Source organism: Hemicordylus capensis, chromosome 6 (genome assembly GCF_027244095.1).
Source record: "Hemicordylus capensis ecotype Gifberg chromosome 6, rHemCap1.1.pri, whole genome shotgun sequence".
NCBI classification, from domain to species: Eukaryota; Metazoa; Chordata; class Lepidosauria; order Squamata; family Cordylidae; genus Hemicordylus; species Hemicordylus capensis.
The window spans coordinates 29,893,710-29,906,680 of record NC_069662.1 but is presented as its reverse complement, the minus strand read 5'-3'; the positions used below and the strand labels follow the sequence as shown (position 1 = coordinate 29,906,680).

At 40.4% G+C, this 12,971-nt stretch overlaps 1 protein-coding gene across 1 annotated transcript; it reads left to right on the top strand.

The window, feature by feature from the left end:
• Positions 1–1,003: 1,003 nt before the first annotated feature.
• LOC128331061 (olfactory receptor 6M1-like) lies at positions 1,004–1,960 on the top strand. The gene has a single exon (XM_053264424.1). It carries the CDS (start codon positions 1,004–1,006, stop codon positions 1,958–1,960), a length of 957 nt encoding a protein of 318 aa, XP_053120399.1.
• Positions 1,961–12,971: the final 11,011 nt, after the last annotated feature.

Genomic DNA, 12,971 nt, shown 5'->3' with positions numbered 1-12,971 from the left:
ATAAACTGGGATTCAAGTACTCTGTAGGTATCTTAAAAGATGGGACAATGAAAGAGGAAAATGCACTATTTAAAACACATTTCAATTGGAAATCAGAAGGAGGTTTTTAACACCTTGATCATGCTCAGTGGGGAAATTTGTTTATTTTTACAGAACAGTTTGAGCTAGAAGAATTTGCTTGGGAGTCCCCTTCCCCCACCCCCATACACACAAAAATAATTTCAACTGTATTAGGGAACACAGTTTCAGATACATGAATGCTTAAGAAAAGAAAAGTAAAATGGCTCACCAAAGACTTGTGATTCATTCACTATATTGTGGTGGGGGGCAGATTTCATAGATTTTTTGGTTCCATGTATTAATTAGAAATTTACAAATTGCAACAAATAACCAATTCAGACACACACACCAAAGGACAAGCACACAAATACATATGTCATTGTCTTGCTTAGATGCTTATCACAGATTTTTAAAGCTTGTAAATTAATATGATAGCAGGTGAGACCATGGTAAACACCTATGGCAAATCTTATTCATTTACAATATTCATTTATTGCGATCTCAGGATGAAGTACGGAATAGAAATGTAATAATAAAACAAATAAAATGAATTCTCTTCTTCTTTTTGTAATAATGTGCCAACATTATTCCAGCTTAGTCTATTTAGATATTTTGTTACAAGTCTCTAAGATGTTTACGAGATCTGTTCTTGTACACTGCTCAAAGGTTTTTCCAAAGCTGGATGAATTAGCAAAGTACAACACAATATCATCCGTGTACATCTTCCAACAAGCATCTGTGTGAATCTAGCTTTTGGGGAAAAATCTAAAAGGGACTTATAATGATGTTCATCATTGTTTAGGAAAGCTGTTACCAGAATAAATAAATTAGTATCTAAGGAAACACATTACTTCTTGTACTATACGGTGATTTCCTCGCTCTCTCTTTTTCACTTAGATACAAAAACTTTCTACTCCTTTCAAAAGGAACATGTGTTGGGAGGATGGCCTTCAACACTTCATCCAAACCCATTATTACTGAGGTTGTCTTGCTTGGCTTCTCTAATCTCCTCCAGCTTCAGAAACCACTCTTCTTCCTCTTCCTTTTCATGTACATACTGACTTTGCTTGGCAATGCTTTGGTCATCCTCTTGATCCAAATGGACCATCACCTCCACACACCAATGTACTTCTTCCTCAAGAATCTCTCCTGGTTGGAGATTATCATCACCACAACTGTCACACCTAAGATGCTAACCCTCCTCATCTCAACAGACAACACCATCTCTTTCTTTGCCTGTGCCTTGCAAGGATACATCTACTTTGTGGCTGGCTCCACTGAAGTCCTTCTCTTGGCTGCCATGTCAGTGGATCGCTATGTGGCCATCTGCAGCCCACTGAGGTACACAGCTATAATGAGTGCTCGAGTCTGCCTGCTGATGGTACTATCTTGTTGGCTGTGCAGCTTCTTTTCCATTTCAGCCTCTATGGTACTGAAGGCTGGACTGCCTTTCTGTGGCCCCAATATTATTGACCATTTCTTCTGTGACAGTGGTCCTCTGCTAGAGATGATATGTTCTGACATTCACTTCCTCCAGGCCTTAGACCTGGCAGTTTCCTGCTTCATGCTTCTCAGCTCTGTATCCGTCACAACTGTCTCCTATATCTGTATCATTATCACGGTGATGAGGATGCCGTCTGCCAAAGGCAGGAAGAAAGCCTTTGGCACTTGCACCTCTCACATCACTGTGGCATCGCTTTATTATGGCAGCTCCATCTTCATCTATATCAAGCCATCTGGCAGCTCTTCTATAGAATTCAACAAGATTGCCACAGTATTCAACACGGTAGTGACTCCATTGCTGAACCCCGTTATTTATAGCTTCAGGAACAAGACGGTGAAGGAAGCACTGAAAGATGCACTGAGGAGAATGCAGGCTGCTTTGCACAGTGAGGTCTAGAATTATGTATTACATTGAGAAAAATACTTGGATAGATAGACTCTTGATTTATATTTCAGCACTGCCATACATATGGGAGGTAGACACGAGAGATGGAGATACCATGTTTATTTCCATTCCTCCAAAAATAAAAACCCCAAGTAATAGATTATTTGAGACAAAGTAGGAGACACAGGGCATTAACAAACTGGTAGAAAAAAACAAGGCATAAATGGAAAAAGATATTATTGATCTAGTCAGCTTTCCTAATTTCAGAAAAAAAAGGTAGAAAGAGAAAAAGCACTATGGTGAAAATAAATATCCACTCCTAGCAATCTGTGAAAACTATTTAGACTGTTTTATTGGAATGCTCAGATAAAACCTTGACTTTAATCCAGATAAATTTAGTTCAAGCCTAAATGCTATTTAAAATAATGGGATTTAGTCATGATTAACTTACATAAAAACATAAGATAAGCCCTGATGCTTCAGGACCAAGGCCTATCTAGTCCAGCATCCTGTATAACACAGTGGCCCACCAGATGCCTCTGGGAAGCCCAGAGGAAAGAAGTCAGGGCATGTCCTCTGTCTTGTTGTTGTTCTCCTGCAACTGGTATTTAGTGGGATCTTGCCTCTGAGGCTGAAGGTGGCCTATAGCTCTCAGACTAGTAGCCATTGATAGACCTGTCCTCCATGAATTTATCTAAACCCTTCTTAAAGCCATCCAGGCTGCTGGCTGTCACCACATCTTGTGGCAGAGAATTCCATAGGCTGATTGTACATTGTGTGAAAAAGTACTTCCTTTTGTCATTCCTAAATTACTTGGCAATAAGTTTATTGGGATGTCCCCTGATTCTAGTGTTATGAGAGGAGAATTTTTTTCTCTATTAACTCTCTCCACACCATGCATGATTTTATAGACCTCTATCAAGTCTCCCCCTCAGGCATCTTTTTTCTAAACTAAAAAGCTCCAGGTGTTGTAACCTTGCCTCATAAGGAAGGTGCTCTAGGTGTACTTCTTTCATTGATTTCAGTGGTGTGTAAACACAACTAACGTAATTGGATTTAAGCCCTTGAGTGGAGTTTTTTTTAGCATTCAGTGGGAGTACTCCAAAATTCCAAATGGCAACAATCAGCCCTCCTCCTCTTCCAGACCTCACTACTTCCTGTCCTTGGGGCTGTATTCTAGAATGTCTCTGTGAATGTTTAATTTCCATTAATGTAATTTTAATTCTCGCTTTTTTGCAGTTGTACTTTGGATTATGTTTGACCGGTCTGATATGTGACCTGTTATGAATGGATAGCATTGCTCAGTGGCAGGAGATTTGTAGCAAATGCATCTTTGTACATCTTAGATGAACAGAACATCTTTTTCTGTGGGTTCTGCACAAGTATTAATGGGCTCCCCTCCGTTTGTGCAACCACCGTAATGTTAACACTGGATTTCACCTGGACTGCATAAGATTTCTCTGATCTTCTAGGCTCTGACCTCTATCCTTCTGGTCTTCGCACTTTGGCCTCCTTGGCATCACTCAAATTTGGTTGGGTTCTGTCTCTTGAGATTTCTTAAGCTGCTCCCCTGGGTCCTGTTGAGATAGGAGAGTTCCACCTTTTCGTGTCAGCAACCTTATCTACAAAACCTTATGAAATGACTCATGGAGTGCTAGTAACGGTGGCTCCAGAGTGGACAAGTGCCCACTCAGACAAGTAGTTCCCCACCACTACCACTTACTCCCCATTTCTGTTTCAGGAACAATTTGACCACCCATAAGCACACTTTGCCCCTTCTGTGCCCACCCCCAATCAATTTTATTTCTGGTGCTGTCCCTGCATGTGAACTGCTTCTGAGTCAGAGTAAGGATTCAATCTAAACAGAATTATCTGCTAGGCAGATGGAATCCTCTTGTTCCTTTCTCTTTTTAGTCAGAACTTCACTGATGATGATGTGATTGGCACTGACTGAGTAGTCCTACTCAGCAACCACATTCATGTGGAGAATAATTTCCCCCCTCAGTCCACATAACAGTGCCTTGCATTCATGAAGTCAGGCCCAACACATGGCAAATGTCCATATACTCAAAATAATACATTACAAGCCAACTTTTCTCATGACTGCCATATCACTTTGAGAACTTTCTTTTTTGTCAAGAAGTGGGATAAAAAATATATTATTATAATGGGCCAGTTAGGATTATATATATCCAATAATACTGGTCCAGTAATAATACTGAGGAGCAGAGATTAGATTTCATGACCTCCTACAAACATGTTTTTCTAGTTGTGCAAACCACCAAGAAGCCATTTACCTACTCTGTCATTCTCAAAATCACTGTTATTAATTTTACTTGTGTAGTAAATCAAGCCATTGTGTGGAATAGCAGATTTAAACAGGTATGATTGCATATCTCATATATATATATATATATATATATATATATATATATATATATATTGCTGGAATAAAGCAATATCAGATAGATAGATAGATAGATAGATAGATAGATAGATAGATAGATAGATAGATAGATATTGCAGCATTTCCTTCCCTGGCATCTCCAAGATAGGGCTGAGAGAGATTCCTGCCTGCAACCTTGGAGAAGCTGCTCCCAGTCTGTGAAGACAATACTGAACTAGATAGACCTATGGTCTATGGCAGCTTCCTATGTTCCGATGTTCCTTTCACTATAATCTTAATTGATAATTAGCATCCTCAGAAGTTAGCCCACTTCAGCCTTAAATGTCCGTCCATCTGTGTAGTGGATTTAATTGAATTGGGGTGGATGACCCACCTTGAATTGGGGTGGATGACATCAGCACAAACTAGGCCATTGAGACATCTGTATGTGTCCCTACAGCTGTAGCAAATTTATTTCCAATCAGTTAGGTGATTCACAAGTTAGTCCACTTGCGCCTCAAATGTTTATGCATCCAACATCTTGAATCAGGGTGGATGACATCATCACAAACTACACCATTGAGGTGTCCCTATGTATCCCTACAACTGTACCCAATTTGTTTCATATTTAGAATGTTTTTCATATTTTAGAATGTGAGCCCTTTGGGGACAGGGAGCCATCTTATTTGTTTATTTCTCTTTGTAAACCGCCCTGAGCCATTTTTGGAACGGCGGTATAGAAATCGAATTATTATATAGGTATTATATGTAATGGACCAAAAATCAAGTAACAGAAGGAAGAGTGGGATTGAGAGAAGCCTGAGGAAAATGGCAGAGGTCTAGGCATTGCAAAGTAGATACTATCCACACAGAATGCCCGGTGATCTCATAAGCTCACTTTCCTTAAGGAAAGAAGGCTAAAAAGAATTACTATTGCTAAACAGTTATTTATTAGTTAGTTTGTTTATTAACTTACTTATATATTTGAATATTTACATTTCTATCCCACTCTTTTGCCTAGGAGCCCAGAGCAGTGTACATGGTTATGTTCATCCTCACAACAGCTCTATGAGATAGGTAACACTGAGAAATAAGTGACTGGCCCAGAGTCATCCAGTTAGTTTCATGACTGAATGTGGATTTGAGTTTGGGTGACTCTAGTCCTAGTCCAACACTCTAACTACTACACCACACTGAGCTTCTGATTTAGGGATTTGTAGACTGTACAGAATGCTACTGAAGGTAGCTTGCAACCATTACAACTACCTAACCAATACTATCAACATAGAATGTTACAGTCGGAAGGTACCTTGAAATTCATCTAGTCCAACCCGCTGCTCAGTGCAGAATGTCCACAGCTAAAGCATCCCCAGTTACTTCTCCTTTCCATCTCCTGTATGGTGTATTCATTAATTTTTATAAACAACAACTCTCTAAAATAGGTCTGAGAAAGAGTATTCTCTCCAAAGCCTCCTTGTACATTAATGACAGAGAAGCAGTAGCGGCTGGTGAGGGTGCTGCTGGGGCGGCGGGGATGACAAGAGGCACCTTTAAGAGCAGGCCTGTTCAATTTAGGCCCCTCCGCTGTTTTTGGACAACAACTCCCACAATCCCCAGCCACAGTGGCCAATAGCCAGGGATTATGGGAATTGTAGGCCAGCATCTGCAGGAGGGCCCAAGTTGAGCAGCCCTATTTAAGAGTAAAAGAATTGGTGCTTACCTCCGCTCTTGCCACACCTGTATGCTGCTCGAAGAAGCAGTGTGCCACCCAGCACCCCCTGTGGCAGGGGATTGCATCTGCCACTTACTTGGCCACGGGCAGGGGATTAGCTCCACAGAGGCCAAGTGAATGGTGGAGGTGATACCCCACCACAGGGGGTGCTGAGCAGTGCTCTGCTTCTCCAAGCAGCATTCAGGTGTGGTGAGAGTGGAGGTAAGCACCAATTCATTTACTCTTCAAGGTGGCTCTCGCCACCCCCTCCCCACCCCGTGGCCCTCACTGTCTGCTACTGCAGAGAAGGGTTTCAAACATTGGGCTTGTTGACTCATAGGTTAGACAATTACATAGCAATCATATGAAAACTCACTCTGGTGTAAGTATTAAATGTAATGGACCAAAAATCAAGAAACAGAAGGAAGAGTGGGATTGAGAGAAGCCTGAGGAAAATGGCAGAGGTGACAGCGTGCTGAAGAAATGGGTAGACAGAGGGTGGTGGTTCCTGCAATGTTTAATTTAGATTTTGAGAAATGAAAGTTAGAATGCCCTGGGTCTAGTGCATAATATTTTGAATTCCACACCTTTTCTAGTGTGCTGGACTAGGACCAGGGAGACCCAAGTTCAAATCCCCATTCAGCCATGAAACTAGCTGGGTGACTCTGGGCCAGTCACTTCTCTCTCAGCCTAACCTACTTCACAGGGTTGTTGTGAGGAGAAACCTAAGTATGTAGTACACCGCTCTGGGCTCCTTGGAGGAAGAGCGGGATATAAATGTTAAATAAATAAATAAATAAATAAATAAATAAATAAATAAAATGTATGTAAGTCTTCAAATGTAGTGGGTTTTTTTTAAAAAAAACAACACGTCAATAAATGGTACATACATTCAGATGTGAAACCTCAAAATTTGGAATTTCATTTGTAACACTTGAAAAAAATCATCCAATATTGACTGTGTGAGCAATTTATTTTTATTCTGAGTTCTCGATTGCATTGCCTTGTAAGATTGCAATAAGTGAAGCTCTCCTGGAGAGGGACAAGTTTCACTGCCGTGAATTTGGAGGGAGAACAGCAAATGCAAAGAAAAGTTGAGAATGCTCTGTTCTTTCCCCTAGTATTCCACATACCAGTCAGCACCCACAGGCAGTTTCAGCATCACCCACACTGCTGCAGGTGTTTAAAACAAAAACCCATATAGTTGCACTACAATGCTGCTGCGTTAATGTCTAAAATTGTGCCAACACGGTTGCACAGTACTACGGCCATTGGAAATCATAGCTCCAGTGTCATACAGCTGCGTGTGCACAATTTTAGGCATTGGTACAACAGTGCTCTAGTGCAACAATGTGGACCAGATGCAGTGACTATGCAGTACATCCTCTTTTCCCTCTTTCTGCTTCTTCTGCCACTGGAGCAGTAGCTGCTGCCATGCCAGGGGAGTTGAGCTACATGAAAACAGCAGGAATAAAGAATTAAGTCTTGTGGCCCACATACAGCACAGCTTCCCAGACACAGATCCTGCACCACCTCATGGCTGTGTAATAGCCAGGGGTAATAGACTGGTTGTAGACCACCTGTTTCTGCTTGTCATGAAACCCATTATCTTGATACCTTCACTGGCAGGTGAGTGAGGTTCAACAGGCTATTGTTCAGTGCCACACACCCCAGCTATACATCTTCTTGCTCTCTCCAACCAAGCTCCAACACATACCCCTTCTGATCTGTATCCCAGTAGGATAAATTGCAAAAGTGCAGAGATGTACTGCAAATGTTTGATCCACTGATGTCAGGCTTATTTATGATGTGTTGTGGTCAGGGGCGTAACTATAATAGGGCAAGGGGAGACAGTTGTCTGGGGGGCCTCTGCCTTGGGGGGCCCCAGAGGCAAGTCACATGACTGACTCCCCCAGCCGCGCACACGCCCAGGCTTCCTTCAGTTGTATTCATTCTCCGAAACGGATGTGAGTGTTAAGACCTGGAGCTACCAGAACAACATGTCTTTCTCTAGTACCATTAAATGACTTGCATTGTCCACAATTTACCACTATTCAGCCTCATTTAAGATTTCTTTACTTCATGAGCTGAGCGTCAGTGAAGGCGGGGGCATTTTAAAATCTTGTCTCTGGGCCCACTCTGACCTTGCTATGCCCTTGGTTGTGGTTGATGTGTTGTGGTTGTGGTGTAGGCCTAAACCAGACCGAAGCCATGTTATCTTTGATATATTCTGTCTGTGTAAGGGGGGCCTGGGGGATTCCTTATAAGGAGTTGCTTTTCTGTGCCAAGGAGGGCCAGGAGAGACCAGATAAGAAGGTGATGAGGTATTCACCTAAAAGAATACATGCACAGAAGTTAGCTGGAAATTTACTGAAAGTCCAGACAAAGGAAAGGGGCAGTACCTATGTATCATCTTCTAGGTTATAAATATGTCATGCTTGTAAATGAACGGGGTCTTGGACTTGAGTGCTAGCTATCCAGGACCTTTGCTACTATAGAGCAAATAAAGCCTTTTATAATCCTTCTCGGCTGGTGAAGTGTTTGGCTACTGACCCAGAAAAGAACCTCTCTTTGTTGGGGTACAACAGTTGCTGCTGTTGTGATCCTTTTGGCTTTGTTCTACAGGCTAAACTTCTTGCTTATTGTGAGGGCAGATGCTTCTGAATGCTTTACTTGTTCCAAACACTAGCTTTGACATTGGGGGAGGGGCTGGTTTCATCTGCCCTAACTCAGGAGCACAGAACTACACAGGGCCTCGGCCTAGTTTAGAGAAATTATCATCTGGGGAAACAAAACATAAGTTTCCAAAGAGAAACAGGTTGTCCTCTGCACAATGCTGTTGCACTAGCACAAGGATGTAGTATGATGCTGTTGCACTAAGAAAGGAATGTCTGTCCCATACTAGTCCTTGAGCTAGCTGAAGATGTTGTCAGGTTGCACAACTGGTGGTGTAAATAGTTTATTATGCTGAAAGATGAAAAATTTGCAAGTAATTGTTCATTAATGTATGTTAAAGTTATCATTTCTTCTGATAATAAATTATTATTATGAGTGTATATAATAAAATAAAAATAAATAAAATAAAAGAATTAATTTTCCCCAACAGCCATACGACAACGCCCCTTATCAAATTGTTAAGTCTAATGTGACATGTGGCTAATGTCCATCTGCTCACAATAGTGCCAAAAATCAAAATCTTTCCAATACTCCTTACTGAGAATAAGTTTTGTCAAAACTTTGAGACTTTTTTCCCAGTTGCGCAAACATAATATCTATGTCATCAGAGAGACCTGTATCTACTCTGTAATTATCAAAATTACTATTATTAATTTTCCAGATCTAAGATTCAATAACAAAAACATCCAGATTAAAAACAGAGGGGATTAAATTATGACCTCATTTCTCTACTGAAGTTACATACTTCCACAAAGAATGAGGACGCTGTTTTATAAATGAGTAGGACTAATTCAATCATTTGTTCATTAGCTTACCAAATAGGCAATAGATTCCCCATGAAGTCTCTGTATCCACAGACTGAATTTCCATTTATCAAATGTGTTACATTCAAATAAGTTGCCTATTTTGATGATCCTTGTAACAGGAGGTGTACTTAAGAATGCTGGTGTGCAGCAGTGGCATAGGTAGACATGCATTTGCACTCAGGTGGTTGCTATTGTTGTTGCTGCTGCTGCTTCTTCCTCATCTAGTGTCTCAGAAAATAAACAACAAATGTCATTTGAATAGGCCCACCCAAGACAGTTTGTACAGCCCAGGAAAAGCCATAATTGGAGGTCTATTCTCTTTCATTCGTCCTTTAGTTATTTTGCCTTGGTTTTTCAAACCTCCAGTTAAGAGCACTCAGATTTATAGGTAAGTCATTCTTTCCTGTTCAGTAGTAGTGAAGCTCTTTGCCAGATGAGATTGAGGGTTGCAAACAGCTGCATGAGAAGTGGGATTTCAATAAATGCGGCATTTTACTTTGTAGATGTGATTCTCAAAGTTGCATCAGTTGAATTTCTACCTGTACTTGGTTTATTACAGGCAAAGAAGCCTTTATTAAAGGAGCTGACAATGCTAGTGGTGATTATGATATAAGTGAACTTGAGTAGCATTCAGAATATAAGCTTTAACAGTAAATCATGAAATCAATTCCTAAGTTAGGGTCCTTTCCTGGTCACAGCTGAAGGTATAGTGTATGATCTGGGAATTTAAGATTTGTGAGCATCTGTTTAGCATTAGAAGCAGTCCTTAATCAGGCACTCATGGCTGTACAGTTTGGGGCATATTAGCTGAGGGTTTTTTCTAAGCTACAGGGGCATTGCCAAACTTAAAGACTGCATGACTTAAGAAGTGGTGATTCTGCCTGCAGATGCCTTGATCTCGTTCGTTGGTTAAGAGGAGCAGCAACCAGCCCTATAATGCTGCTTTGAATACGAATAATGCTGCTCTGAATATGAATACAATGAGTATTTATATATCGCTTTTCAACAAAAGTTCCCAAAGTGGTTTACACAGATATAATAAATAAGTAAGTAAGTAAGTAAATAAATAAATAAAGGCTCCCTGTCCCCAAAGGGCTCACAATCTAAACAAGAAACACAAGATAGATGTCACTCCAGCAACAGCCACTGGAGGGGTACTGTACCAGTGTAGGGGTACTGTGTTGGTGCTGGATAGGGCCAGCTTGCTCTCCCCCTGCTAAATAAAGAAATCACCACTTTAAAAAGGTACCTTTTTGCTCAGTTAGCAGGGGGGAGCAAGGGTGTAATCACCCAAACTGATATAGTAAGGGACTCACAATTACTGTGGTGACTCATTAGTTACCACACATTAGGGAGGTGAAGAGCCACTCCCTTGGTTGCTGTTTAATTTGGCTTTAGGTTGTAACCCTTTAAGTCTTGTGCCTTCATTGGTGTGGGTACAACAGTAATCCTCCATATAGGTTTGTTCATTTATTCACTACAGTATGAGATTTGTTTTGATGATAAATTGAATAAATATGTGCATCTGATGCAGAAACATGGTCAGACTCAATTATTTAAAAATTTTAGTTTCTTAAATCAACAAATAATTATTCAGTAGAACATTTCTCATATCAGCAAAGATCTTTCTGCATGTGCTTCATGTGATAGCTAATTCTGTGAAGATCTCTCTAAACATTATTGATTGATTGATTGTTAAATTTGTAAAATGCCTTTCATTAAAACAATCACAAGGCGGTTCACACAGAAAAATTAAAACAAGACTATTAAAATTACACAATTAAAATATTAAGCTAAAATATAAAAGCATAGATCTGACTAAAAAGATTTAAAATACAAGCATAAGATAACCATACACAATACAAAGAAGCAGCAGTAGAGACAGTCATATAAAAGTCTAGGTAAAGACACAAGTTTTCACATGCTTTCTAAAAACTGTGATGGAGACCGAGGAGTGAATAGCCACTGGGGGAGCATTCCAGAGTCTGGGGGCAGCAACAGAGAAGGACCTGTCCCACGTACACAACAGCTGAGCCTCCCTCATTGTTGACACCCAGAGCAGAGCCCCCTCAGCTGACTTCACCAAGTGGATAGCAATACTTGGGAGCAGGTGGTCCATCAGGTATCCAGGGGCCAAACCATTAAGGGCTTTAAAAGTCAAAACCAGCACCTTGAATTGGACCTTGAAACAAACTGGTAGCCAGGGCAAATAAATACAAATAATGATAATGCTCATTGTATCATTTGGATGTATGTTTTAGTTTTGTTTGGTATTGTTAGAATAATTTAAAAATACAAATAATTATCATTTAACACTACTGTTAGTTGCAAAGAAGTTGCTTAAATCTACATTTTATAAGACACAACATATCTAATTTTTGTTGGCTCGTGTTAAAGATTTGCAGTCATGTATCTTACCCATTGAAAAAAGAACAAAAATATACCCACATGTTTTATTCAACTTTTCACTACATATTTATTTCTTCTGATGCTAAACTCTTTTTTGCACTCTGGTAGGGATGAGGTAAACAGAAACCTTTGTACATGTGTTGCTAAAGACAATGCATGAGATATTAATTCTGATCATGGTTTCTAATTCTCAGTTCTCATCTCATTGCAGTGCAGTGCTTAAAAATTACCAACATGCCCTGTCTTTGATTTTTGCCATTCATGAAATTAATAAGAATCCCAGGCTTTTGCCCAATGTCACCCTGGGATTTCAGCTCTATGACAACCTGTTTGATGCAAGGATAATGTATGAGACCATCCTGGACCTGTTGTTCACACAGAAAAGGAATGTACCTAATTACAAGTGTAATAGGGGAAAAGATGTGTTGACTGCCATTGGTGGTCTCACTGTAGATCACACCATCCAGATGGCTACTCTCTTGGGCCTCTACCAGATCCCACAGGTATGAGCATCTGTTCAGGAATACAGAGTTTTCTTCTGCTATTCAGTTATACGGTTGTCTAATGTCTTTTTTTTTTTAAGCATGTTCCTTTCAGAACCACCATATGGGGGAAAATAAGGAATTAAAGGAAGTGGGGGAATTTCCTTATCTGGCATTCATGTGTTTTCTGCTAGAATGTGAATAAGAAGTGGGGGATAGAACGTTGAAGAGCTCCACTTTATTCTGCTCTTGTCAGCCTTCATCTGGAGGCCTCATTGTATGGAGTAGTTCTAGTTCTGACACTTAAAGAAGGAAAAAGACAAATTGAAATGGTAGCAGAGTTCGTCAACAATGGTACTTAGATGCTGGAAAACAAGCCCTATGAGGAAAGGTGGAAGGAACTGGATATGTTTAACTAGGAGGAGAGGAGACCTAATGAGCACTCGGCAAATACCTGAAGTGCTGTCACATAAAAGAGAATTGAATAGACTGGTTCTCTGCTGCCCCCAGAGGGAATGACAAGATCTTACTGGCTTAGATTACAGGAGGGTAG